At 53.7% G+C, this 27,618-nt stretch overlaps 2 protein-coding genes and 1 pseudogene across 2 annotated transcripts in view; all 3 read right to left on the bottom strand.

Annotated features, from left to right (window-relative positions):
• LOC137467678 (zinc finger protein 721-like) overlaps positions 1 to 6,556 on the bottom strand; it is a 31,131-nt gene extending 24,575 nt beyond the window's left edge. The window contains 1 exon segment of the mRNA XM_068179117.1: positions 5,232 to 6,556. Coding sequence (XP_068035218.1) covers positions 5,232 to 6,395 — 1,164 coding nt within the window. The 5' untranslated portion in view covers positions 6,396 to 6,556.
• Positions 4,836 to 27,618, bottom strand: part of LOC137467677 (zinc finger protein 208-like) — a 53,549-nt pseudogene continuing 30,766 nt past the window's right edge.
• LOC137467664 (zinc finger protein 436-like) lies at positions 15,050 to 16,852 on the bottom strand. The gene is made up of 2 exons (XM_068179112.1): positions 15,467 to 16,852; positions 15,050 to 15,109 (listed from the first exon to the last, which is right to left on the bottom strand). Exon 1 carries the CDS (start codon positions 16,748 to 16,750, stop codon positions 15,842 to 15,844), a length of 909 nt encoding a protein of 302 aa, XP_068035213.1. The 5' UTR covers positions 16,751 to 16,852; the 3' UTR covers positions 15,050 to 15,109; positions 15,467 to 15,841.

Genomic DNA, 27,618 nt, shown 5'->3' with positions numbered 1-27,618 from the left:
TCAAGGGAACTTGGTGAGTGGGGAGGGCGGGGGGAGGGGGGGGTGATGGGAAATGTGGGTAAGGGGGAAGAAAAGAAGGGTGGGATCCCCAAAAGGAGTGAGGGAGGAATGGGATCCCCCAAACCAGAAGCAGGGGTGGGAGTTGGGGATTCAGGGCACGATAGGAAAGGTGGGGGAGAAGAGATAAAAGAGAGGGCTTTGGACTGAAGCCTTTTTGGGACTACCTAAAATGAGAGGCCAGACAAGATTAAGGGAATAAAAAGCAGTTGTATTTATTGAAGGGCCTTCAGGTACATTTCAGGCAGACAAAGGCCCCCAGGGGCTACACCCAAGAATGGATGACAGGTCACAGGTTTTCATGCTTTTATAAGTTTGGTCAATTTGCATAGTGGGGGTTAATCTTCCAATTATAGCTTCAGGTAAGGAAGTAATTTACCCCAGGTTTGCTACCCTCCAAATCACTGTTGTTTACTTTTGTGGGGACCTGAAACAGTGAGGCATCCTTGATTCCCAGGCCTGGAGAGGAACTGTTTTGTCTGACGAGAATGGGAAAGCAGCAGTGAACATCCTATATGGAGTTTAGTTATACACTAAAGAATTGCAGGATTACAAATATATGAAAAAATATGTAAAAGCTAAAATTGCTAAGGCATCAATGGCAGTTCAGAAGCATAAAAGGATTCATGACTCCTTGCTAAAAGATTTAGCTAGAGAGCAAGATGAGAGAGACAAATTTCTTCAAAATTTGGTTAACTCCTTCCAAAAACATTCCGATGGAGAGCAAAATGAGAGAGCAAAATTGGAATCTCTGCTGAATGTGGAATGAGACCTTAGCAGACAAATGCACCTTGGGCTACTTAAGGCTGCAGAGTGGGAGAATGCATTGAGAGAGACGTTGGGTACATGGACAGGGATGAGGAGCCAGCGGGGTGAGCACAAGGACATGGACAGCGGGTCAGATGAGGAAGAGCTGGGAAAGTGCAGGAAGAATTAGCGTGTGAAAGGGAGAGGTGAGCTCAGGCTTGGAAACTTTTAGAAGCAAAGAGAGTGAATAGGCCAGGACAGGAATCGGTAGGATGAGGAGGATGAGGAGAAGGAGAAAAAGACAGAAGTGTGAGACAAGGAGACAAAGCTGGAGAAGTGGCTGTGGCAGAGGAGGGAGAGCCAGGAGAGCAGGCAGTGGAAGAAAGAGAAGAGGCACCTAAGGAAAAGGGAGAGGCTGTGGAAGGGCAGGCAGAGACAGCAGAAGTGTGGGCAGCAGCTGCTGGGGAGCAGGAAGAAGTTACAGAAGAGAAAGTGCAGGACTTTCTCCTTAGGAAAATTTATCCTTAGGACATTTATCCTTCATCTCCTTAGGACATTTAACCTTAGGAAAACCCCTGGGGTGTCCTGTGCAGGGCCAGCAGTTGGACTTGATGACCCTTGTGCATCCCTTCCAGTTCAGGATATTCCATTATCCATTGGAAATCCCTGGAGGGAGAGCCATGTGCTAAAGCACCAAGGGCAGTTCCTGGCTCCTGGGCAAGAAGCAGCTGCCAGCTGCCTGCTTTGCAGTTAGAAATCTCCATGCAAACGTTTTGGGTTTCTATGTTCTGAAAGGTGGCACTGCCTGCAGAGCAGTGTGTGGGCCTTTGGTTCAGCACTCTTTGTGTCTAGAGTTGAGCCAGAAATGTGCCATGGTGGGGTGCTCCTTTCCTACAGCCACTTCCATACCGGGACCAGACCTGGAGTGTGGGGAGCAAGCTCCAGATCCAAGCACCATGCCATCAAACCACAGAATATTAAAGTATCTCCTTGGGAGTGCCAGAGGAAGGGGAAATTTGGGGCAAGGGGGGACATGGCAACACCCCAAAAAGCCCCCCAGATTATCCCTCTGTCCTCCCCAAACCGGCCCACGTTCACCCTATAACCCATCAACCCCCAAACCACCTCCATCACCTTTCACCCATCATCATCACCCCGTAACCCATCACCCCCCATCCATGATCATCCCCACCCATCATAATCACCCCTAAAGTCATCACCCCTCACCCATCATAATCATCCCAAATTCATCACCCCCCACCTATCTTCATCACCCCCACCTATCCCCCCATAACCTATCACCCCCCAAACCATCCCTAGAACCCCACACCCACTCTCATCACCCTAAAAATCATAACCCCTACCTATAGTCACCCCAAAATCCATCAGTCCCCACCCATAATCACCCCAAAATCCACACCCCACCCCTTAACCCCTCTCTCCCCAATCCGTACCCCCTCACCTGCCCCATTCTGCACCCCCAGCTCTGCCCTGGCCCTGCTGTGGCTGTGTCCCCTCCTCCTGCCCACAGAGCGCAGGTACAGCTGCAGGGGTGGCCTCATCCTCTCGTGTCCCCTCAGGTCCCTGTGGCTTCTTGGGCCCCTTGGAGGGGGCAGAAACACCCTCCGGAACAGCGTGCTGGCCTTGGGGACACCCCGTCACCTCCCCTGTCACCGTCGGTGTTGGGGTGGCTGTAGGAGCGTTTCCAGCAGCGTTTCCCTGCAGCTGCACCCAGCGCCGGCTCTCTCGGACCCCCCCTGCTTTAGAGGTCCCCTCTGGGGGAGGTGGCAGTTGCAGTGTGCCACCTGCAGGTCTTCAGTAGGGCGGGGGGGCTTGGTGGCTGGGGGGGCTTCCACCTCCATCAGTTCTGCAGGGGGAGTAGAGTTTGGGGGGTTCAGGGGCTGGATTTAGGGGCCGGTGGGATGGGGGGAGTCATTTTGGGGGTTGTATTTGGGGCTGGTGGGATTGGGAGAATCATTTTGGGGGTTGAATTTATGACTGATGGGATAGGGAGAAAAATTTTGGGGGGCTCCGGGGCTGCATTTGGGGGTGGTGGGATGCGGAGAGGTATTTTGGGGTTGGATTTTGGGTTGGTGGGACAGAGGTGGCATTTTGAGGGCTGAATTTGGGAGTGATGGGATGGGGAGGTTCAGGGGCTGGATTTTGGGGTGGTGGGGGAGACACCCCCAATCTGGCATCCCCACGTTGAAAAGTGCCAATTGGTGGGGTCCCAAATCCCCAAGGTGTCCCTGCACACCTGGGGATCCCAATTTTTTGGATTCTCCTGCCCACCCAGGGTGTCGCCACCCAGTGGGTGCCCATGCCAGCTTCCCGCAGCATGCCAGTGTCCAGCTGGGATCCTTCTGGACCAGTGTCCATCGAGAGTGGGATCCATGGCTCTTGTCTGTGTCCATCTCGAGCAGTGTCCAATCTCTCCTGCCCCATCCGTCCCAGACTCCCCGGCCGGGGCTGCTCCTCACTGCAGAATGGACAAGACCCATGGTCAGTCCTAAGATGACCCCAGACCCTCTCTCACCAACCCCACCAGGCCACCCACCTCGAGCCCTGGGGCCACCAGTGTCCCCTGGAAGCCGGGCCAGCTTCTGGATCTCCTGGAAGAGGAGATTGAGAGTCTTGGGCTGGGGACTTGAGGCTGTCTAGGATGGCAAGCACCTAATCCATGTGGCATGGGGACACAGCTGGGGACACAGCTGGGGACACGACTGGGGGGACAGGGGTGGGGGGTGAAGGGGTTAAGGGGTGGGGAGAGGGTTGGAGGGTGGGATGCACCCAAAAATTTGCCAAAGTCGAAGGGGAGGGCACCCCAAACTGGGGGAAAGGATGGGAAAGACAGAAAGGATCCAAAATAGTGGGGAACAGACCCTAAATAGGGGGAAATGACCCAAAATTGGGAAAGGACCTGAATTACGGGGAAAGGATCCAAAATAGGGAGGAAAAGAGACAAAATAGGGAGAAGGGACACAAAAGGGGGGAAAAGGATCCAAAAGAAGGGGCAGGTCCCAAAGTTGGGGGGGAGGACCTAAAATCAGAGGACAAAGGGTGTTGTGGGATGTCATTGGGTGTCACAGGGTGCTATGGCACGTCCCTAGCTATAGCGGGGCGGGCGCAGATGCTCAGCACCAGCAGCAGCCACGGGAACAACCTGAAGGTCACAGGGTCACCCTGCAGGACACAGGGACACCCTGTAGGACATGGCCCTGGGGCTTTGGGGACTTTGGTTCCACCAGGGGCAGGGGACAGGGACATCAGAGGAGGGACAGGGGCACATGGAAGGGCTCTGGGACACATAGGGGAGATGGGGACGTTAACTGACAGCGAGGACTGGGACACCCAGAGGGGTGGCAGGGAGTTGTGGTGGGGAAGGGGGACAAACAGAGCAGACGGGACGCAATGCCACCAGGACACACATCAGGGGACAACGTCGCCACAACTGTATGGACACTGCCATCAGGACGCCTCTGGTGACACCCAGCATGGGGCCATGTGGGCCCCCAGGTGACACTAACCCTTGCCCTGTCCCCAGCAGCGGTTGGGGCCCCCTGAGCGAAGTGGCCCTGGGACACCCTGGTGGCAGTCACTCACTTCTGGGACACTTGTCACCAGCTGAACAAGATCCCTGCCCTGCCCTGGTGGGTGGTGACATTTGGCTGGGATACTGCAGTGGTCACAGTGGGGACACGGTGGCAGAAGCTGCAACAGACTGTGCCTGGCCATAGCTTACAGGAAGCTGCTGGTGGCACAGGTGGTGGCAATGATGCTGTCGTAGTTCATGTCCCAATCCATGTTTCCCATGTTGCCGCCCATGTCCATGTCCCTTCATGTCCCCATCCATGCCTTAGATCAATGTCTATTTTTACCCCAGTTTCAGGGCTTTCAAAGGGATGAACAAAAACAAAATGATTTATGTGTCCCTGCTAGCAGAGCATCCATGAGCTTGGGTGGGTGGGAAGAACCTTTTTTGGAGGTGTTTCCACCCGTCTCCAAAATCAGGGGTTTTACCCCAGTCACTCCCCATTCGCCTGTGGAAGATGCCCGTGGGCAAGAGAATATTAAAATTATGGATTTATGTTGGAGAAGACCTCCAAGGCTATCCAGTTTTGCTATGCCACCAGAAGATGCAAAAAGAGAGATTTTTCTGGGGTCAGAAGTCAACAAATCTGCTCTCTACAATGGATTTCTGATCTTGGTCAGGGGATGTGTGCAGGTGCCCACAGGGAGCCAGGAGGATGTGGAGCCCCCAGCCAGGTGTCTTCCCAACACGGATCACCGGCACCATGGATCACCGGGGCTCTGCCCACTGGGGCTCACTGGGGATCATCCAGCGAGGATCTTCCCACGGGGGATGGAGCTGGAGCAGCGCACAAAGCTCTTTCTGCACTGGAGCACTTCCAGGGCTTCCCTTAGTGGTGATTCTGATGGTGTCTGGTCAAGAGAAAGCTCTGTGAGAAGCTCTTCCCACACTCAGAACACTTGTAGGGCCTCTTCCCAGTGTGGTTGCGCAGGTGGGTGACAAGGGTGCAGTTGCGGGTGAAGCCCTTCCCGCACTCGGGGCAGCGGAAGGGCCTCTCATCCGTGTGAATCTGCTGGTGCAGGATGAGACTGGAGCTGATCTTAAACGTCTTGCTGCATTTATCGCACTCATAGGGCCTCTCCCCGGTGTGGCTCCTCTGGTGGTAGATCAGGTGGGACTTTGACATGAAGTGCTTCCCACACTCCCCACACTCATAGGGCCGTTCCCCCGTGTGGCTCCTCTGGTGGACAATCAGTTCAGACCTTGACCTCAAGCTCTTCCCACACTGCTCACACTTGACGCGCCGTTCCAGCAGTGTGATCCTGGCTGTTCCGCCATGGATTCCCATGTGGCGGGTCAGGTGGCACCTCCTCTGGTAGCTCTTCCCACACTCCCCACACTCAAAGGGCCGTTCCCCAGTATGGTTTCTCTGGTGGATGGTCAGTTCAGAGCTCGTCCTGAAGCCCTTCCCACACTCGGCACACTCGTAGGGCCGTTCCCCCGTGTGGCTCCTCAGGTGGGCAGTCAGGGTGGAGTTCTGGGTGAAGCTCTTCCCACACTCGGGACACTCATAGGGCCTCTCCCCGCTGTGGATGCGCAGGTGGGTGACGAGAGCGGAGTTGTTCCTGAAGGCCCTCGCACAGCTGGGGCAGTGGAAGGGCCTCTCCTCTGTGTGACTCCGCTGATGCCTGACGAGACAGGAACTCATCTGAAACCTCTTCCTGCATTTATCACACTCGTAGGGCCGTTCCCCAGTGTGGATTCTCCAGTGGCGGATCAGGTCACACCTCTGGCTGAAGCTCTTTCCACATTCCGAGCACTTGTGGAGCTTCTCCCCATCATGAACCTGCTCATGGACCACCAGTTCCAAGCTCCGGCCACCTCCCTGGCCCAGGGTGGGTGTTCCCTCCTCGGATCCTCGCGATCTGCTTTTGCAGCCCCTCCTCATGTCTGATCTCCTGGGGTTTTCCTCCCCGTTGGGTTCCTGCACTGTGGAGCCTCCACAAATGGCCTCTTCCACGAGGTTCTGCTGTGGGGATTCGTCCTCCCTGGTCTCCATCCTCAGCTCCTTGTCTGGGGGAGGAAGGACAAGGAGAGGATGGGATTTGACTCCATGCCACAGGGAAGGGCAAGGAGATCCCTGCAATGCGTCCCCGGCAGGACGGCACCGGCAGTGGGGTTGTCCTGAAACCGGGGGCCATGCTGGGCTGGGAGATGGAGCAGAAGAGAGGAGGGAAGGGGGCAGTGACTTCCTCCTCACCTTCCTGGGGCTACCGGCACATCTTCCTCTTCCTCGCAGCCTCCTCCTCCTGCATTGGGCTGAGGTTTGGGAATGAGAAATCCTGGTTTGGGGGAAACAAGGGCTGAGCCCGTTGGCTGTGATGCCCCCGCTGCCCAAGGAGTCAGCGCAGCTGGAGTAGTCAGCGCCCCTTTCAGCCTCGGGGGCCCGGTGCCCCCTCGTCCCCAGCCTCCCCCTCCCCTCAGGCAGCCGGTTTGTTCCCCACTCCGGGATCGCCCCCCTGCGCTCTCCCCGCTCCGGGGCTCCCGCCTTCCCCCCCCCGGCTCTCCCGAGCATCCCCAAACCCGAGATGGCCCCTGTGTCCGCCGGTACCGGGCGATCGCTAAGTGGGAGCCCCCAAGTTCCCTCTAGGGGCATTTCCGCCTCGGCTTTGGGGTCCTGCGAGATCCAAACAACCCCTGTCCCGCAAAAAAACCCTCCGGAGAACGCCCCGATGGATTTGGGGCGAGCTCCCCCTCCCTGCTCACGTGCGGGTTCCGAGGGGGGCGATGCTGGTGGATCCGGGGGAGCTGCGACCTGAGAGGGGAAACCGCGTGGTGTTGGTGCTGCTCCTCCTCCTCCTCTGTCCCTCCGCTTCCTCCCGCTCCTCCTCCGCTCCCAGCCCGGCCCGGGCAGGTGTCGACACCCAAAAGCAGCCGCGCTCTGCCCTGGGGGGCTTCTCAAAGCAGCCCCGCCCGGCGCGGCACCGGGAGGGATCCTGGGAGCACCGGGCAGGAACTGGGAGCGCTCTCCCTCCCAGCACCGCTCTTACTGGGAGCACTGGGAGGGAACTGGGAGCAAACAGCGCCCGGCTCCGGCTGCAGCCGGCGCTGGGCGGGGCCAAGTCAAGGGCGTGGCTATGCAAATAGAGAAGCGATCCCGCGCTGGGATTGGTGGGCGGGAGCAGCGCGGGGTTTCCTCGGTCACGTGAGGGCCTGGGGAGGGGCGGGAGGGACGGCGGCGGCGTCCGGTGAGAGGAGACAGGGAGAGGGAATGGGGACAGGGAACGGGAATGGGGACAGGGAATGGGGATAGGGACAGGGAATGGGGACAGGGAATGGGGACAGGGAGCAGGAATTGGCATAGGGACCGGGAATGGGGACAGGGAACTGGGACATGCACCGGGAATAGGACAGGGAATGGGACTGGGAATAGGACTGGGAATGGAATCCAGGCTTGGATGAGAGCAGGATGGGCCCAGGACTGGAGTGACACGAGAATGGGCGGGGAGCAAGGGGGGTGATAGCAGGGACAGGGGACACCGGGAAGCGGGATGTGGGGACATGGAGACAGTTCCAGGGCGGGAGTTCCTTGGTCAGCTGTCCCAGTACCTCTGCCAGGGTCTCCCAGAGCAGGTGGAGCCGCTGGGCCTGGGGTGCCCAAAGCCTTGAGCAATCCCAGGAACCCTCAACTCCTTTGGACCGAGCATCCCTCATACCCCCTGAAAGACCCCCCCATGGCCCAATTGCTGTATTAGTTCAGCGTCTTTATTTTTACCCTGATTTTGGGTGTTTGGAAAGGACAAAGAGAACTTAAAAGAAAATCCAGGCCGTGGGGAGCCAGGAGGATGTGGAGCCCCCAGGCAGGTGTCTTCTCAACATGGATCACCAGCGCCATGGATCACAGGGGCTCTGCCCACCGGGGGTCACTGGGGGTCATCCAGCGAGGATCCTCCCACGGGGGATGGAGCTGGAGCAGCGCACGAAGCTCTTCCCGCACTCGGGGCACTCGCAGGGCTGCCATTACTGGTGCCTCCGTTGGTGTCTGGTCAAATGAGACCTCCTGGAGAAGCTCTTCCCACACTTGGGACACTTGCAGGCCCTCTCCCTGGTGTGGATCCTCTGGTGGTGGATCAGGCTGGAGCTCTGCGTGCCGCTCTTCCCACACTGCCCAAACTTGTAGCGTCGTTCCTTTGTGTGGCTCCTCTGGTGGGCAGTCAGATTGGAGCACAAACTGAAGCTCTTCCCACACTCAGGTCACACCTAGGGCCTCTCCCCGGTGTGGATTCCCATGTGGCAGTCCAAGTGGGAGCTGATCCTGAAGCTGTTCCTATACTTCTCATCCTTCCCATAATCCCCACACTTGGAGGGCCGTTCCCCTGTGTGGATTGTCCAGTGGATGATCAGGTCGGATCTCTGGCTGAAGCTCTTCCTACATTCTGAGCACTTGTGGGGCTTCTCCCCATCATGAACCTGCAGGTGGACGCCCAGCTCTGAGCTCCGGCCGCCTCCCCAGCCCAGGGTGGATCTCTCCTCCTCGGATCCCTGTGATCTGCGTTTGCAGCCTCTCCTCGTGCAGGATCTCCGGGGCTTTTCCTCCCTGTTGGGTTCCTGTGCCATGGAGCCACTCAAAATGGCCTCTTCCACAAGGTTCTGCCATGCGGATTTGTCCTCCCTGGTCTCCATCCTCGGGTCCTTGTCTGGGGGAGGATGGACAACGAGAGGATGTGATTTGCCTCTGTGCCACAGAGAAGGGCAAGGAGATTCCCCCAGTGCGTCCCCAGCAGGATGGGCTTGGCTGTGGGACTGTCCCGCAGCTGGAGGCTGTGCTGGGCTGGGAGAAGGAGCAGGAGAGGGGGAAAGGGGCACTGACTTCCTCCTCACCTGCCTGGGGCTCCTGGTCCATCTTCCTCTTCCTTGCAGCCTCCTCTTCCTCCATCCAGCCAGGGTCTGGGAATGGGAAATCCTGGTTTGGGGGAAAACAAGGGATGAGAGCTTTTGGTTGGGAATTTCTCCTGCCCAAGCCCAACTCTAGAATGTCACCAGACATTTTGTGTCCATAAAAGCCTTCTGACTACCAAGATTTAGCTGGCAAAACCTTTAGAATAATAGGATTGAGCCCACCAAGACTTGAATGGCTCATGATCATCCCAAAAAAAACCTCTCCAGGAGTTTGTCCTCTCTGGTCTCTCCCATTTGGACTTCTGGGGGTCCTGCGTGTATTGAGGGTTTTCTCTGGGGTCCCCACCCTCTCCAGGCTGTCACGGGTCCCAGGAATCCCTAGGGTCCCCCCTCTCTGCTCTTCCGACCTTGGGCTTCGTGGGCTCCCCCTTCTCTGTGCTGCTGGGGGTTCCCTGCAGCCCCTGGGGGTTCCCTGGCTCCCCCTCTCTGGGCTCCCACTTAGCGATGCCGGGGCTCTTGGGCTCCCAGTGCTCCCCTTTCCCCTGACTCTGCTTCAGGCTGCGGCGAGCTCCTGGGCTTCCCCCTCGCCAGGGTGTTCCCCTCTCCGGGCTCAGTCCTGGGGGTCTCCTCTCTCTGGGCTGCACACTTCGGTGTCCCAGAGTTCTCCCCTCTCCTGCCCTCCTCCACGAAAAAACAACCTCCCGGGACACCCCCAGAATCTCCCCTAAGGCCGTTTGCGGCTTAGCTTTGGAGTCCTTCGAGCTCCAAAAATCCCCCGCCCCGCCTAAAAATACCCTCCCACGGAGCCCCCAGGATATTTGGACGAGCTCCCCCCCCGCGGTCACCTGCGACACAGAGGGGGGGACAATGCCCCAGGGGGCGGGAGGGCTGCGGACACAGCGAGGGCTGGACCGTGTGGTGTCCCCTCTTCCACTTCCTCCTCCTCCTCCTCTATCCCAGCTCTTCCTCCCACTCCTCCTCCTCTTCCTCCTCCTCCTCCTTTTCTTAATCCCTCCAGCACATGTCCCGCTGCTTCTCCATCACCACTCCGCCATCCCCATTCTTCCTGCCCCGTTCCCGACGCCCTCGCAGCCCGCGGCAGGAGCGGGGATGGAGCCGGGACAGGTCGGGATGGGCAGCGCGGGGCTCTCGGCTGCTCCCACCCGCTGGGGGCGGGGGGAACCCGGCCCGAGGAAAAGGAGAGGCAAACTGGGAAAACTGGGGGCTGCAGATGCAAACTGGGGCTCGGTGGGGACCCTGGGTGGGAAATTCCATCCCTTTGGGCTGATGCCCAAAAGACAGGCTGGAAATAAATCCCCACAGACCGGTGTCTGTAGAGCAGGTATTTGTTTATTGCAGCGCTGGTGGTGAGGGGATTTCTGCGCCCAAGTCACCCACCTTTGTCCCGTGCTGTGGTATATTTATAGAGTAAGTGTTGCTCAGTGTCACTATGTCACCACAACATTGTAGTATATGATTTAGGATAAATTCGTGCTCAGGACTAAAAAATACAGTATCTTTTAAAATGGAACCTAGTGACCGGAAAGAGCAATATACACAGGATGAATTCCTGCCTCAAAAGATGGTTATTCTGAGGGATTATTCCGTCTAGAAAATATACATTGAACAATAAGATGAATATTAGTTGCCAGAACAAGATGTTTGAGGGGATTACTGTCTAACAGGATTTCAGCAATCAGAATATTCCGGGAAAACCTCTGTTTAGAAACACCCCAAGAAAAGAACATGCATTAATATGTGAAAACAGTCAAGATCTGTTCGAGAGGAAACAGGAAGACCCCCCCGGAATCCTGCTAAGTCTGAAAACAGTATAAAAAAGGCCCTGTGAAATCAGTACCTCGTGAACTGCCAGGGGTACGGAGCTGCATAGTCCAAACCCAGTTCACCCAGCACCGAACGCCTGGCTCGGCGCTGATTTGCTTGTGGCTTTCCCAATTTTACTTTGATTTGTTTTAATAAATTCCTTAAATTATTAAATTGGCTGATTCATTTGTAACAAACATCATCACATATGTGCTGGAACTCATTTACATTGTATGAGCTTATGGTAATTAGATAGTTCTTCACTGCACTTGCACCTCTCTAATTTGGGGTCTGTCAGGAGTCTGTGTTTGTCCTGGTTTTGCAGGGGAGGCATTTTAGGGAGGGCTTCTAAGGTCGTCTTCGCATCTGAACTTTTCAACTTTGTCTTCGGAGCATGTGCAGTTACGGTGTTCCTTGGTGTGTCTGGTCCTAACCAGCCTAAATTCTTTTTTTATTGTGGCTATAATTGGCATTGCACTTGCCAATTTCTCACTAGTACTATACCCTCTAAAACTCTCCACCTGGCAAGTTTTTTTCTCCTTTTTGTGGTCTATTCAGCATTAAGCAACTAGTTAACCATATACTAGCCATTACATTGTAGAAAGTTATTTATATCAGGTTTTATAGGTATGAAAGTTATGATTCAGGTTATATAGGTACAAAAGTATGATTCAGGTTATCTAGATACTCAGTTATATAGAGATATAAAAAGTCATTATTTAGGTTCTATTGATATCAGCTTCTATAGATATATCAGATTATACTGATATCTTATAACTCAAGCTATATCATCACTTTGTAACTTTGCACTGTCCCAGCTGCAGGATCTGCTTCCCATCAGCCTCTTCCTCCTGTGGCCCCGAGCCCAGCTTGGTGCTGAACAAAGGGGCTGTGGTGGGGTCATTTGCGCACCCCCTCTGCCCCCTCCCCAAATTCCCTCCTGGGGGAGCAGGAGCTGGGTCAGGAGCCCTGTGGGGAGGGAAAAGGGGTGACATTGGAATGGGGGAGGAGGTCACACACAGCCCCTGGGGATTGCCCCTCACTCCCACAGTGCCAGAGGACAAAACCCTACATGGAGCCCCTGTCCCCTGGCAGCACCTTGTGGGCAGGGTCTGGTGGCAGCTCTGGGGGTCTGGGTGGTCACAACTCCCCTAAAACCCCCTCCCAGTCCCACAGCCACTCCCAGCCCCCTCAAACCACCCCAAAGATCTCTGCTGCCACCCCCATCCATCCCAAACCACTTTGTGCAATAGAAATGGCCCCAAGATCCATCAAAACTCTTTCCTACCTCTCCAAAGACCCATCCAAATTCTCTACAAGCCACACAGCCCTTCCAGAACTCCCAAAATTCCCTCACAGATGCCTCCAAAGCCCCCTAAACCCCCTCCCAGCACCACAAATGCCCCTAAGAGCCACCAAAACCCCCTTCCAATCCCCTCAGGATCCCCTAAACCCCTTCCCAGCCCCCCATGGCACTGACCAGGAGAGGTTTGTGGACAGGAACATGCACAGCTGGGACCAGTTCCAACACTTCATCCTTCTAAGCATTAATCTTTCTAAGATCATGTAACAATCACCAGGCACCAGAAGTTTTCTTGCAGATGACAAACACAGGTGAATTCCACGGACTGGTAGTGGGTTTAACGTGGCCTTTTTGTAGCTGCTCAGCCACTAGTTGTTTTGAGGGCACTTAGTTTCTTATCTTGTAGGGGCCACTGGGGTGTTAGTTTTCCAGGTCAGCTTCAGGGTGGTGAGTGCCTCAATGGCCCCTATTAAAAACCCACTTCAATTTTTGCTCTCATTGAGAAAGCAAATCCCTTCCCCACACCGTGATGGGTTCCTGCACTACACAGGGGCGGATCAATGCTTTCTTCCTTTCTGGTCCTGTGACACTAATGATAAATTCACTTTGTAAGCACCGAGTGGCACTGCCGATGCCTGTGAGAGTGCCTGGAGGCGTTCTTAATTTCCAATTTCTTGGCCAAAGAGAATGAGATATTACAGTAACATCGGCTCCTGTATCTACCGTGCCTGTGATATCAACTCGAGCTTCACACTTTGATAATTCACAAGTCAGCAGTGGTCATTGGTGATGAATCTCTTGAAGCCAAAAAACATCAGGATTTTCAGGAGCAACCGAAAAACAGCGTGTTGGCATTTGGTCTGCAGTCCCCAGAGGCAGAGCTATAGCAATGGCTCTAGGGCTTCTAGGTGGAATATGCAGTGGGGGATAGTAAGCTTTAGCTAACACCAGTAACTCTTCATTGCAGTCTACAGACATTAGGCAAGGCAAAGCAAGCAGTCCAAGAATGCTGTTCCTCTCTTTACCAACAACTAAAAAGTCTTGTCATTTTTGTGAGGTTCCAGCGACTCCTGTTGAATTATAATAATAGCCATTATCTTTTAAAAAGGTTGTTGGTTTGGACGTAGCCAAAGTGCAGCAGGACCCAGGGGGTAGTAGGTCTGGGTCACTCCCTGGGATTTGGCTGGCAATGAAGCATAGTGCTTCAGAGTTGGGGTATTCACAAATCTTACCCTGGGTGTGTTCTCAGGTATGTGTGGTGCCACTGTGTGCTCATTTTGAAGTCTTTTGGACTCGGATTTCCACCAACATCATATTTAGAGCGGCACCATTTAACAAAATGCCTTCCTTTCCTACATTTTGGACAAAGGTCCGATGTCCGTGCATCTCTTTTCAGCTCCGGGAAATTTCTCATTATGTGGCCAGGTTTTTTTACAGAAATAGCACAGCCCTGGGACCACAGAAGCTTGCATAAAAGCCCCATTGTTGTCCTGTTGTTGAGAGTTTAAATGAAGAGCAGCCAAGATTTCAGTAGGGTTTTGGTCTCATGCTTCTATTTGCGCTGCCTGGGCTGTAAGAGCTCTTTCAATTTTTTCTCCTAGAGTCTTTCCAAGCTCATTTGCATGGATAGCTGCCACGTGCTCTTTGACCTGTTGCTTAGGCAGGTTGCTTTTTGGACTTGATTCAATTAAAGATTTTAAATGCTGATACACATCCCTCTGACTTGCAGATATATTCTGCCCCACGATTGCCTGGTGCGCACCTGCTGTCCTCCTCCGCACCAGACACTGCAGTTGAGCTCCAGGCCGCATACTGTCCAGCAGCAACAGCATCCGGGCCCTGGACCTTTCTTTCAAAGTGCCAAATCTGCTTCCCTTTTAAGTTCACTGGGAAGTCTCTCACTGCCAAAACTCTGAGTTTGCCTACTAAAATGTGGGCACAAATTGCAAGAGCCATATTGAGAGATGCGGGACTCCGGGCGACTCTTCAAAATGCAGTTTATTGTATCCAAGATGTTACAACAGTCCAGGATCATGGGTGACAGAGCCATGGCTACAGCTGTCAGCTCCAGCTGCAGACAAGTCTGAAGACCCTTTAATGTTGGTTGCAATGCATTATATACTTTGCTGAATATCTTAATACATAAGAATCAATCTATTGCCTTTACTTTTACCCATAGCCTATCATAACTACTATAATTACCATATTCATGTTACTATTCTCCAATCACAAAAGGTTAGTATGTTAAGAGTTTAAGCTAGAAGTTGTTTTTCAGTTTTCTTGCAGTGGAAAATTCTGAGACCTTTTTTCTACTTGCAACATCAGCAGCCTTGCCGATTCTACAGTTTGTCTGTGGAATCTTTCTGATTGGCAAAAACATCTTCTTGATGTGGGTTTGAGGTGGGTTTATCCTTTGCTCTAAGCCATAAAACCCCCTTCTAACTAACATACCCTTTGCCTTCTTAGTTATCCAGCAAGACTGGCTCAGCAATTCTTTTCTTCTATATCAAAACTTGCTTTCATCTCTATTCCTTTTTCAGATTCTACATTCAAACATAGTTCTGCCAAGAATACATATCTGTGAGGCTTTCTTGTCAAATGTTGATCCGTCTCAACACTAGATGCCACGTTTTGCCCCTTTCCCAACCCTTTTCACACAATCCCCCCCAATCCCCAGCCCCCGCCCACTCAGTTTCAGGATGCCATCCTTCCTTTTCCCCACTTTTCTAACCTCTCCCACCCCTTTGCTGTCATCTGCCAGTCCTCAGCCCCCTTCCCACTCTTGCTTTTGGGGGGGTCCCATTCCCACTACGCCACCAACTCATTTTATGCGTCCCACCCACCCATTTCCCCTCCTCTCTCTACCTTTCCCACCGTACCCTGGCTCCTCTTCCCACCCCCTCTACTCACCTGACAGCTCTGCACCCAGAGCTGGGGCGGCTTCAAGTACCACCAGTGCCACCAGTATAGCCCCAGCTGCCCCCAGACACCCCATCCTCAACACTGGGCAGGTGTTGAAGCCTCCCCCCTCCCTAAATTCGGCTCCTAGGGGCACTGGGGGCTCGGGGCTCACGGGTGGGGTCCAAGTGGGGAGCGCTGGGCACTGTGGGTCTGCCGGGCACCAGTGAGAAAAGCTCTGCTTGGCTAATCATTTAGTGACTTTTCTGACTGGTTGAGGAAAGGCCCAGGAGTTGAGACAGGGCCTGGGAGAGATCCTGCCCCGATCACCCGCAATGGAAAAACACCCAGCCTGAGGACTGCATTTATTACCAATGAAATCAGAGCAGGAGAATAAGAACTGAAAGAAATCTCTCAAACACCTTCCCCACACCCAATGGGGATTATCTGGAATGGGGGTCACCAGGTTTCTGCCCAGCATGGGTCACTGTGGATCATCCAACATGGATCCTCCGGTGGGGGATGAAGTTGGAGCAGTGCACAAAGCTCCTCCTGCAGTTGGGGCATTCGTAGAGCTTCCCTTATTGGTGGCTCTGTTGGTGTCTGGTCAAGTTAGACCTCTGTGAGAAGCTCTTCCCACACTGGGGACACTCAAAGGGCCTCTCCCCAGTGTGGATGCGCCGGTGCCTGACGAGGTTGGAGTTGTGGGTGAAGCCCTTCCCACAGTCGGGGCAGCGAAAGGGCCTCTCTCCAGTGTGGATCATCCGGTGGGAGGTCAGGCTGAAGTTCTGGCTGAAGCTCATCCCACATTCCTCACACTTGTAGGGCTTCTCCCCAGTGTGGATGTGTCGGTGCCTGATGAGGTGGTAGTTTTGATTGAAGCCCTTCCCGCACTCAGGACAGCGGAAGGGCCTCTCCCCTGTGTGTGTCCGCTGATGCGTGAGGAGATTGGAGCTGCTTTGGAACCTCTTCCCACAGTCAGGACAATCGTAGGGCCTCTCCATGGTGTGGATCCTCTGGTGCTCGACTAGTAATGAGCTCTGGCTGAAGCTCTTCCCACATTCCCTACACTCACAGGGCTGTTCCCCCGTGTGCAGGCGCTGGTGCTTGATGAGGCTGGAGCTCCACCCAAAGCTCTTCCCACATTCCAGGCATTTGTATGGTCTCTCCCTTGGGTGCACACAATGGTGGATGAAGAGGTTGGAAGTGTGGCTGAAGCTCTTCCCACACTCCAAGCACTTGTAGGGCCGCTCCCTGGTGTGAAGCTGCTGATGGACTACCAGGTTGGGGAGCCAGCTGAAGCTCCTGCTGCCACCCAGGCCCAGGGTGAGTCTTTCCTCCTCAGATCCTTGTGATCTGTGATTGGAGCCCCTCCTCCTGAGGGATCCCCAGGGCTTTTCCTCCCCATTGGATTCCTGCACCGTGGAGCCGCTCAAAACAGCCTCTTCAACAATGTTCTGCTGTGGGGATTTGTCCTCTCTGGTCTCCATCCTCAGCTCCTGGTCTGGGGCAGGAAGGACAAGGAGAGGATGGGATTTGCCTCCATGCCACTGGGAAGGGGAAAGAGATCCACCCAGTGCATCCCCAGCAGGACGAGGTCGGCAGCGGGGTTGTCCTGCAGCCGGGGCCTGTGCTGGGCTGGGAGATGGAGCAGGAGAGAGGGGGGAAGAGGCAGTCACTCCTCCCTCTTCAGTCTCCCCACTTAGGGATGCTCTGGGGTTTTGGGATCCTGGGGTCCCTTCTCCCCTCCCTCTCTGCTTTGGGCTGCAGGGGCTCCAAGGAGTCCCCCCTGTCCCTCTCCAGGCTGTTGAGGGTCCCGCCAATGGCATCGCTCCTCCATCTCTGGGCTCCCCACTTTGGGCTCCTGGGGGACACAGGGCTCTGCTCCTCCAGGATGCCTCTGCCGGCAGCCACTACCGGGATCCCCCAATGTCCCCCCAAGGGGCCTTTTCCGCTCAGCTTTGCAGTTCTTCATTCTCCAAACGTCCCCTCAAAAAACCCAACCCAGGGCCCCCCAAGATATTTGGGCTGAGCTCCCTCTCCCCGGTCACCTGTGAGATGGGGGGGACAATGCTCCCACAGGTGGGGGGATTGAATTCAGAGAGTGCTCAACCTCATGGCTTCTTCTACTTTTTTTGATCCTGCTTTGTTCTTCCTTTTCTTCCTGCTCCTCCTCTTCCATCTCTCCTCCTCTTTCTGCTACTTAAACCCACCTCCTTCTCCTACTTCCATCCCTTCTGATGCTCCTTCTTCATCCCTTGTCCACTTCCCCCAGGGCTACCAACACCCTCGGTGCCCCTTTCCCGCAGCCCTGGCAGCCCGCGGGAGGAGCGGGGATGGAGCCGGGACAGGTCGGGATGGGCAGCGCGGAGCTCTTGGCTGCTCTCACCCACTGGGGGTGGGGGGAACCCGGCCCGGCCAAAAGGAGAGGCAAACTGGGAAAACTGGGGGCTGCAGATCCAAACTGGGGCTTGGTGGGGACCCTGGCTGGGGACTGCCAGCCCTTGGGGCTCCTCTTGGGAGATCCAGGCGGGGGGAACACAGAGAGGGCTGAAGGATCCCAGGAGTGGCAGCACTGGGAGAGACTGGGCTGTACTTGGGTAACTGGAACCTTGCTGGGGCAACTGGGAGTGACTGGGAATAACTACAAGCATGCTGAGGGCAACTGGGATATACTGGGAGTATCTGTGACCACACTGGGGTGACTGGAACTACACTGGGAACAGCTGGGTCCATGAAGGGGAGGACTGGGACCATGCTGGGGACAACTGGGAGCGAGTGGGAGTCACTGGGTCTTCACTAGGGGTAACTGGACATGACTGGGACCATGCTGGGAGGGACTGGGATCATATAGGGAGTGACTGGGACTATACTAGGGGCAAATGGGTGCAGCTGGGATCACTCTGGGATCACTGTGGGAGCAGCTGGTCAGGATTAGGGACACTGGAATCAGGCTGGAAGCAACTGAGGACAACTGGGAGTAACTGGGAACATGCTGGCAGCAACTGGGATACACTGGGAAACACTGAAACCATACTGGGGGTAAATGGGGGTAAACTGGAACCACACTGGATGATAATGGGAGCTGCTGTGCCCATGCCAGGCATCCTGCTGGAACTGGCTGGGATCATACTGGGAGTGACTGGAATTGTACTGGGAGTATCCGAGAGTGACTGGGATCCTACTGGAATCAGACTGGGAGTGATTGGAAAGGTGCTGGCTATGACTGGAACCATGTTGGAGGTGACTGGGAGCAACTGGGCCCACCCTGAGAGTGACAGGGAATCACTCTGGGCATGACTGGAATAATACTGGAAGAATCCAGGAGTGACTGGGGTCATAGTGGGGGTGACTGTAAACATACTGGGAGTGACTCAGATTGTAGCAGGAGTGGCTGAGATCATCCTGGAAGTGACTGGAACTATACTGGGAGTGACTATGGGTCCTACTGGGACCACCCTGGGAGACACTGGGATTACAATGGGTGTGAATGGAACCTGACTGGGCATTACTGGGAGCTACCAGGCCCATGCTGGGAGCCAACTGCACACACACTGGGAGGAACTGGGAGCAACTGGCAATTATGGGGTGCATGCTGGTGACAACTCGGATATGCTGAGAGTGATTGGGATAATCCTGGGGGGAACTGAACCATGCTGAGGTAAATGGGAGTGCCTGGGAATGACTACAAGAATGTTCAGGACAGCTGGGATGTACTGGGAATATGTGAGACCACGTGGGTGGTGACTGGGACCAGATTGGTAAGGTGCTGAGAGGAACTGGGACCATGCTGGGGGCAAATGGGGGCAAGTCTGAGTGACTGGGGCCCTGCTGGAATAGACAGAGATCATACTGGGAGTGACTGGGACTATAGAACGGGCAGCTGGGAGAACTGGGAACACACTGGCTGAAAGTGGGAGGAACTGGTGGCAACTGGGACCATGCTGGGGGCAAATTGCATCATAATGGGGAATGAATGGGAGCAACAGGGATCATGCAGGGAATGAGATAAAGTGACCAGCATCATACTGGGACTGACTGGGCTCATACTGGGAGCAACCCGAACCCCTTTCCTGGGCAATCCCGCCCCTCCAGCCCCAGCACGCCCCGCGGAGGTCTCGGGAATCCCAAGGGTCCCCACCCCCGGGGTCCCCACTTTGGCCTTCTGCGGGTCTCCTCTCTCTGGGCCCCCTCTCAGGGAAGCCGCGGCTCTCCCGGGGCTCCCCAAAACCGGTGTCCCCCCGCCGATCCCGCCACTCCCGCACGGTCCCCACGTGGTCCCGGCAGAGCTCGGAGAGCCCGGCCGGGAAGCCCAACCCCCACTGCGGGGAGACCCGCATCCCCCCGGCCCCCGCCGGGGCTCTGCCGCACCCACACCAGGACTCCCCAAAAACACCTCCCGGGGACCCCCCGATGTCCCCCCGAGGGACATCTAAGGCTCGGCTTTGGAGCCCTGCGAGCTCCAAACATCCCTCCCAAAATCCCCAAACCCAGGGACCCTCGGGATATTTGGGGCGAGCTCCCCCTCCCCGGGCACCTGCGGGATGGGGGCGATGCTCCCGGGGTGCTGCGAGTTCAGGCAGCGCTGGATTGGCGCGATTCCTCCTCCCGTCCTCCTGCTTCCTGCTGCCGGTCCGCCACTTCCTCCCTCTCTCCTCCTCCTGCCCCGTTCCCGACGCCCTCGCAGCCCGCGGCAGGAGCGGGGATGGAGCCGGGACAGGTCGGGATGGGCAGCGCGAGGCTCTCGGCTGCTCCCACCCGCTGGGGGCGGGGGGAACCCGGCCCGAGGAAAAGGAGAGGCAAACTGGGAAAACTGGTGGCTGCAGATGCAAACTGGGGCTCGGTGGGGACCCTGGGTGGGAAATTCCATCCTTTTGGGCTGATACCCGAAAGACAGGCTGGAAATAAATCCCCACAGACCGGTGTCTGTAGAGCAGGTATTTGTTTATTGCAGCGCTGGTGGTGAGGGGATTTCTGCACCCAAGTCACCCACCTTTGTCCCGTGGTGTGGTATATTTATAGAGTAAGTGTTGCTCAGTGTCACTGTGTCACTCCAACATCATCACTTATACGTGGGAAGTCATTTACATTGTATGAGCTCATGGTTATTAGATAGTTCTTTTGCGCTGCCCTTGCGCCTCCCCAGTTCGGGGGTTAGCAGGGGTCTTTGATGAAGGCTTCCAAGATCTTCTTCACATCTGAACTTTTCAACTTTGTCTTTGCAGCACGTGCAGTTACAGTGTTCCTTGGTGTGTCTGGTCCTAACCAGCCTAAATTCTTTATTTTGTGGCTAATTGGCTTTGCGCTTGGCAATTTCTCATTAGTATTATCCCTATCTATCTCTAAAGCTATCCACCTGGCAAGTTTTTATCTTCCTTCTTTGTCTATTCAGCATTAAGGAACTAGTTAACCATATACTAGCCATTACATGTACATAGAAAGTTATTTACATCAGGTTATATAGGCATAAAAGTTATGATTCAGGCTATATAGGTATAAAAGTAGGATTCTGGTTATATAGGTATATTTATATAGATGTATAAAAATTAATGTGTTGAAACCCAGGGCAAGGGGGATACCCCCCTGTCTGCCCTGGGATGCTCTGACTCCCAGGAAAACACTGACTTTGACCCTCATCCATGGAGAAGGCCTCCTAAGCCTCAATGTAAACCAGAGACCACAAAAGTGTAAAATGGATTCTCGAGATTGAGAGAGTAGTTTAGTATGTCACATGGTTGAGAACTTTAGATTTTAGGATTTTTAGCATATTGTAGATAGATGCAATATGGAGGATGCAGGGTGTTATCTGGAGTTCCTTTCTTTTTTCTTCTTCTTCCTTCTTCTTCTTCTTGGGTTTGGGTGGTATCTTATAATTGGGCAGAAAAATCCACATTGCGGGCCTTTAGGGGTCAGTTATTGGGTCAGAAAGGGAAATAATCTCGGTGTCACTTCTTAATTGGGTAGTTTACTTCTAGATTACACTTAAAAAGACCTTGCGGCGCGAGTTTGTTAGCCATTTTGTGCTGTTTTCATGCATGTAAGGTCTGAGTGCAGACAGTGTACTGAAGTCATGATAGGATAACAATAAAACAAGAACCTGAAGACTGAAAAAGTCCTGTGCGTCTGCTTCACCTAACAAAGAACTGCTTCAAGAGGGTTTCCCCCTGCCGGGGGAGCCCTCAGGGAGTTGCCCGACGTGGGGCCCACAAACTCACAGTAATGATTTAGGTTCTATTGATATCAGGTTATATAGATATTTCAGGTTCTATTGATATATTATAACTCAAGCTGTATCATCACTTTGTAACTTTGATCTAAGTTCTGTTGGCACCAGGGCTCTTCCCAGAGGCCTGGAGATTTTGGAGTGGGGACTGAAGAGACGGATGAGGGATCCCAAGAGTGGGATTTTGGGGATAGGATCCGTGGGGTGGGAATGTGCAACTCCATTCCCAGGGCAGGGTCACACGTGAGCCAGGTGTGCAGGGCAGGACCTTGCCCTGACCCCAAGCACTGTCCCAGCTGCAGGATCTGCTTCCCATCGGCCTCTTCCTCCTGCGGCCCTGTTGCCCTATCCTTTTGAGAGTTTTAAAGTTCTTCTAAAAGTTTCAATGCCTTCTGATATTTAGGTATTTCTACTGAATTTTCTCACACTGTTCATGTAAATAATGATTGTTTTGCATTCTTCTTTGTGGGTGGAGAGAATTGATGGACTGTTGGTTTGACCAGTGTGGTTGGAGAGGTGGCAGTTTCACCCTCCAATCCACTGTCACTTTTTCTATTGTATATATAGTGGAGTCAGAAAAGAAAGTTTCCTTTTTTGGGTTCCTTTTCTTTCCTTTTACATCTAGCCTGCGTCTGTGAGTTATTTCATGTCACAGTGTGACAGGGCCCTAAGCCCAGCTTGGTGCTAAACAAAGGGGCTGGGGTGGGGTTATCCCCGGTGGGGGCTGCACACCCCCTCTGCCCCCTCCCCAAATTCCCTCCTGGGGGAGCAGGAGCTGGGTCAGGAGCCCTCTAGGGAGGGAAAATGGGGTGACACCAGCATGGGTGGGGGGCGGGTCACGCACATCCCCTGGGGATCCCGCCTCACTCCCACAGTGCCAGGAGGACAAAACCTTAAAAGCAGCCCCTGTCCCCCAGCAGCACCTTGTGGGGAGGGCCTGGTGGCAATCACTCGCTTCCTGGCCACTTGTCACCAGCTGAACAAGGTCCCCATCCTGCCCTGGTGGTTGGTGACATTTGGCTGGGACACCGCGGTGGTGACAGTGGGGACGTGGTGATACAAGTGCATTATGGTAATGGCCAAGATGAAGGTGCTGGTGGCACTGTGGTGGCACAGGTGGTGGCACTGATGCTGTCCAAGTTCATGTTCCCATTAATGTTTCCCATGTTCCCACCCATGCCCATGACCCCACATGTCTCGACCCAGGGCTTTGTCCCCCTGTGTCCCCACATGTACCCATTCATGTCTGTGTTCCCCATGTCCATGTCCCCCCATGTCCCCATCCATGTTCTCCATGTTCCTCTCAATGTCCATGTCCCACCATGTCCAAGTCCACCATGGCCTTACACATGTCATTATCCCCTACACGGCACCATCCATGCCTTAGTTTAATACCTTTACTTTTACCCCAGTTTCAGGGCTCTCAAAGCGATGAACAGAAAACTTTTTGTTTCAGTCAAGGATAAAACAAGGTAATCTGTGTATCCCTGTGAGCAGAGCATTCATTTGAGTGGGTGGATGGGAAGAATCATTTTTGGAGGGGTTTCCACCCCACTGTCTCCAAAATCTTATGTTTTGCCCCAGTCCATCCCCATTTGGCTGTGGAAGATATCCATGGGGCAGAGAGAATGAAATTGATGGATTTATGTTGGAAAAGCCCTGCAAGACTATTCAGTATTGCTTGATAACACCAGAAAATGCAAAAAGTGAGATTTTTCTGGAGTCAGAAGTCAGCAATGGATGTTGGTCTGTGGATGAGTTCAGGTGACCACGGGGAGAAAGAGGATAATTTTCCAACACGGATCACCGGCACCACGGATCGCCAGAGCTCTGCCCACTGGGGGTCATCGGGGATCATTCAGAGCAGATGCTCCCATGGGGGACGGAGATGGAGCAGTGCACAAAGCTCTTCCTGCACTCGGGGCTCTCTCAGGGCTTCCCTTACTGGTGGCTCCGTTGGTGTCTGAACAAGGCTGAACTCTGGGAGAAGCTCTTCCTACACTTGGGACACTGGTAGGGCCTCTCCCCAGTGTGGATACGATAATGCCTGATGAGGTTGGACTTTTGGTTGAAGCCCTTCCCACAGTCAGGGCAGCGGAAGGGCCTCTCCTCTGTGTGAATCCACTGGTGGAGGAGGAGATAGGTGCTGGTCAGGAACTTCTTCCTGCATTGCTCACACTCATAGGGCCTCTCCCCTGAGTGGGTCCTCATGTGGGCAATCAGGCGGGAGCTGTGGCTGAAGCTTTTCCCACACTCCTCACATACGTAGGGCCGTTCCCCCGTGTGGCTCCTCAGATAATTGATCAGGTTGGCACGGTTGCAGAAGCTCTTCCCACACACGGCACGCTTGTAGGGCCGTTCTCCTGTTTGGCTCCTCTTGTGTCTGGTCAGTTCCGAGCTTGTCCTGAAGCTCTTCCCACACTCCCCACATTCATATCGCTGTTCCCCTGTGTGGATTCTCCAGTGGCAGACAAGGTAGGATCTCCACCTGAAGCTCTTCCCATATTTCAAGCACTTGTGAGGATTCTCCTCATCCTGGGACTGGTCATGGACCCCCAGCTCTGAACTCCTGCCACCTCCATGGCACACAGTGGGTCTTTCCTCCTCAGATCCCTGTGGTCTGCTTTTGCAGCCCCTCCTCCTGCGGGATCTCAGGGGCTTTTCCTCCCCTTTGGATTCAGTGTCCTTGAGCCCCTCAAAAGGGTCTCTTCCATGAGGTTCTGCTGTGGGGATTTGAGCTTCTTGGTCTCCGACCTCAGCTCCTTTTCTGGGGGAGGAAGGACAAGGAGAGGATGGGATTTGCCTCTGTGCCACAGGGAAGGAGAAGGAGTTCCCCCCAGTGTGTGCCCGGCAGGACGGTGTCAGCAGCAGGGCTGTCCTGCAGCTGGGGGCCGTGCTGGGTTGGGAGATGGGGCAGGAGAGAGTGGGAAAGGGGCACTGACTTCCTCCTCACCTGACTGGATCTCCCAGGACCTCTTCCTCTTCCTTGCAGCCTCCTCCTCCTCCTGCATCGGGCCAAGGTTTGGGAATGGCAAATCCTGGTTTGGGAGAAAACAAGGGATGATCCCATTGGGTTTCATGGTCCCACTGCCTGTTTTGATTTTAAAAGACAGGTGTCTGCTAACGATGGCTGGAACGTTCCTTGAAACGGAAAATGTAAACCCCCTCCTTCAAAATTAAGATTTTGAAATTAAGGGGTTCTCGGGCAAAGATGTGGGAAGAGTGATAACAGTTCTTCATTAGGAAAATAAAAAATGTAATTGTAATAGTACCAAAATAACCCCCAGCCACTGACAGAGTCAGAATACGACCTGACACCCTGTTGGTCAGGCTGTTGGTAGCAGTCTGATAGAATGGTGGCTGCAGTCCTCCTGGAGGGACAGATGTGGTTCTGTTGAAGCAGTGATCCTGTAGAAGGGTTTCGTTTTATTCTGAAGGTCTAGTGGTGGTGTCGATGGGCCTGGTCTTCCTCTAGGAATCCAGTGGAAAAAGAAGCTGCTCCTCTGGGAATCCAGTGGGAGAAGGCTGCTCTGCTGTTTCAAATGTCAGGTTATATCCAGGTAGGGGTGCTTGGCTCCTCCCACTGGGTGGAGCATCTCACAATGGGATGATGTAATTTTATCAGTCATGCAGTGACACTCAATGGCCCATTAACTGAAGATATTTCCCTGGACAGGGGATGGGTTGTGGAAGAGATAAAGAAAACGGCCCCACCTGGTTTTAACAGCTGGCCCATTAACAGAAGATATCCCCCCCAGAGTTATGAGGGATGGGTCATGGAAGAGATAAACACTGCTCCACCTGGTTTCAACAGATGGTGATAGAATACAAACTTCTGCTTACATCTTGCATTGCAACCCAAGACAAGGAGGGACACAAACCACGGGGTGAGACCGAGCAAGGGGTCACTGACACCGGGGTGACGCTGGGACAAGGGGGACACTGGGACAGGGGGTGACATTTGGTCTGAGGAGCACATGGACCAGAGTGTGATGCTGAGCAGGGGGCACAGAGGATCAAGGTGACACCGCTGGGTGTCCCCAGAGACTGGGCAGCTGCTAAACCGAGGCCTATGGTATGGAACAGCTGAGGCGGCCCTGGGTTCAGCCTGACACCAGTGCCAGTATCAGAGGAGGAGGAACAGGAGGAGGAGGAGGAGGAGCTGCTGTGGCACCTTCTCAAGTATTTCTTCATAAGCCCCTGTGACAAGTACCGGGCCAATGGCAGGAGACTTGTGAACTTCGTGCAGCATCTGGCCATGATCGTCCTTGTCACCATACAGATGACATGGGCCAGGGACAGCGAGGATAGCGGGAACTTTGGAAGTGCTGTGGAGCTGGGATACAGGATAACTCAAACAGAGTGCAGGTGAATCCTTCATCATTTGCAAGATTCTCTACATGACCAATTCCCACCTGGCCAGCGTCAAGATTTGTGTTGCCTACCCCACAAACACTTCCAGCTACGAGAACATGGATATCCCCTTCCATAAGCAGTATTCCCACATTTCCATGCTGGACTGCAACCCACGGGGGAGGGTGCTCTACACCTGGAATAACGGCCACCAGGTCATCTACAATTTCGCACTCTTCCACATCGTCAACATGGCTGGAGAGCTGGAACTGACATTCCCAAGGGAAGAGACAATTCCTGGCTTTTTTTAATACGCTTCCACGCATTCCCTTTCCATCCACAGAATTACCGGGGGAAGCAACGAGGTGGAAATTCCCGGTTCTCAGCACATCCCAAACACAAATTCTACTTAATTCCAACTATTTCCTGCCCATGTTGCATTTTTCACTTTTTCCCTCGTTTTTTCCTCTTGTTCCCCTATTTTTTCTTCGTTTTTTCTCCTTTCCCCTTTTTGTCATTTTCCTCCCTCTTTTACCCTTTCTCTTTTCTTTTTCTCCTTGTTTCCTTTTTCTCCATTTTTCTTTTCCCCCCTTTTTTTCTGCCACTTTTTTTTATTTTCCCCTCCTTTTTCTGTCATTCCCCCTTTTATCCCTCATCACCCCCATTTTTCCGTTTTCCCCATTTCTCCCTCTTACCCCACTTTTCCCCCCTTTTGTCCCCTTTTTTACCCTTTTTTCCCCAGTATATTCGATTTTCTTTTTTCTCACTCTTTTCTTCCAATTCTTCAACAGTTTTCCCCATCCTCTTCCTCCTCCTCCTCAGTTCTTCTGGAATTCGGTGAGATTCATGATGCATGGAGCTGCTCTGCCTTGGGTTTTCCCCTACTTTTGGGGGGAATTTTGGGGCCAAATTCCATCTCTATTTCGACAGGAAATTAAAAAAAATCTCTCTGGCCCTTGTGGGGTTTTGGTGACTTTTTTCCTCCACCTTTTTTCTCTGTTTTGAATTAATTGTTTAAATATTACTTTAATTTCTCGCTCCCAGGTTGTTCTGATATTTTCCTGCTTTTTTCCACCTGTTTTTCCAAGAGGAAGAGGCAGAAAAGTGCGGGGAAAAAAGGACGGAAAAGGGGAGAAAAGGATGGAAAAGGGGAAAAGAGGGCAGGGGTGGAAAAGTTGTGATGATCCAGAGGGGATGGAGAATTTGGGGTAACCCTGAAGATTTGGGATAATCCCAGGAATGGTCAAGGATCCTGCTGGAGGTTGGGAATAGGCACAGATCACGTTGGAGACTGGAAATGGCCATGGAAACTGTTAGAGACTGGGAATGGGCATGGAACCTGTTGGAGATTGGGAATGGGCATGGATCACGTTGGAAACCGGGAATGGGCACTGACCCCATTGGAATGCAGGAATGGGGACAGGTCCCATTGGTAAACAGGAATGAACACAGATCCCATTGGAGATTTGGAATGGGCATGGATCCCGGTCCTGGCGCTGGAGGAAGAATTTTGGGAAGTGAGTGAGTTCCCACTGGCTCTGGGCAGCACTGGAAAAGGGCCCTTAAGGGATCAATTAGGAATTTAATTGGGAATTTATTTGGGAATTTAATTGGGAATTGCAGTCACCATGGATGGGGGGAATACAAGGGGCTGGAGCAATGGAGGTGGTGTCCGGTAAGAGGGCACAGGGACTGGGAACAGGACCAGGAATTGGGACAGGGAATGTGGACGGAGACAGGAAATGGGACCAGGAATGGGGACAGAGACCAGGATGAGGGCCA

This window comes from Anomalospiza imberbis, unplaced genomic scaffold (assembly GCF_031753505.1).
Source record: "Anomalospiza imberbis isolate Cuckoo-Finch-1a 21T00152 unplaced genomic scaffold, ASM3175350v1 scaffold_74, whole genome shotgun sequence".
Classification (NCBI taxonomy): Eukaryota; Metazoa; Chordata; class Aves; order Passeriformes; family Viduidae; genus Anomalospiza; species Anomalospiza imberbis.
Note: the sequence above shows the minus strand (reverse complement) of the source record. Positions and strands in the feature narration are given on the sequence as shown.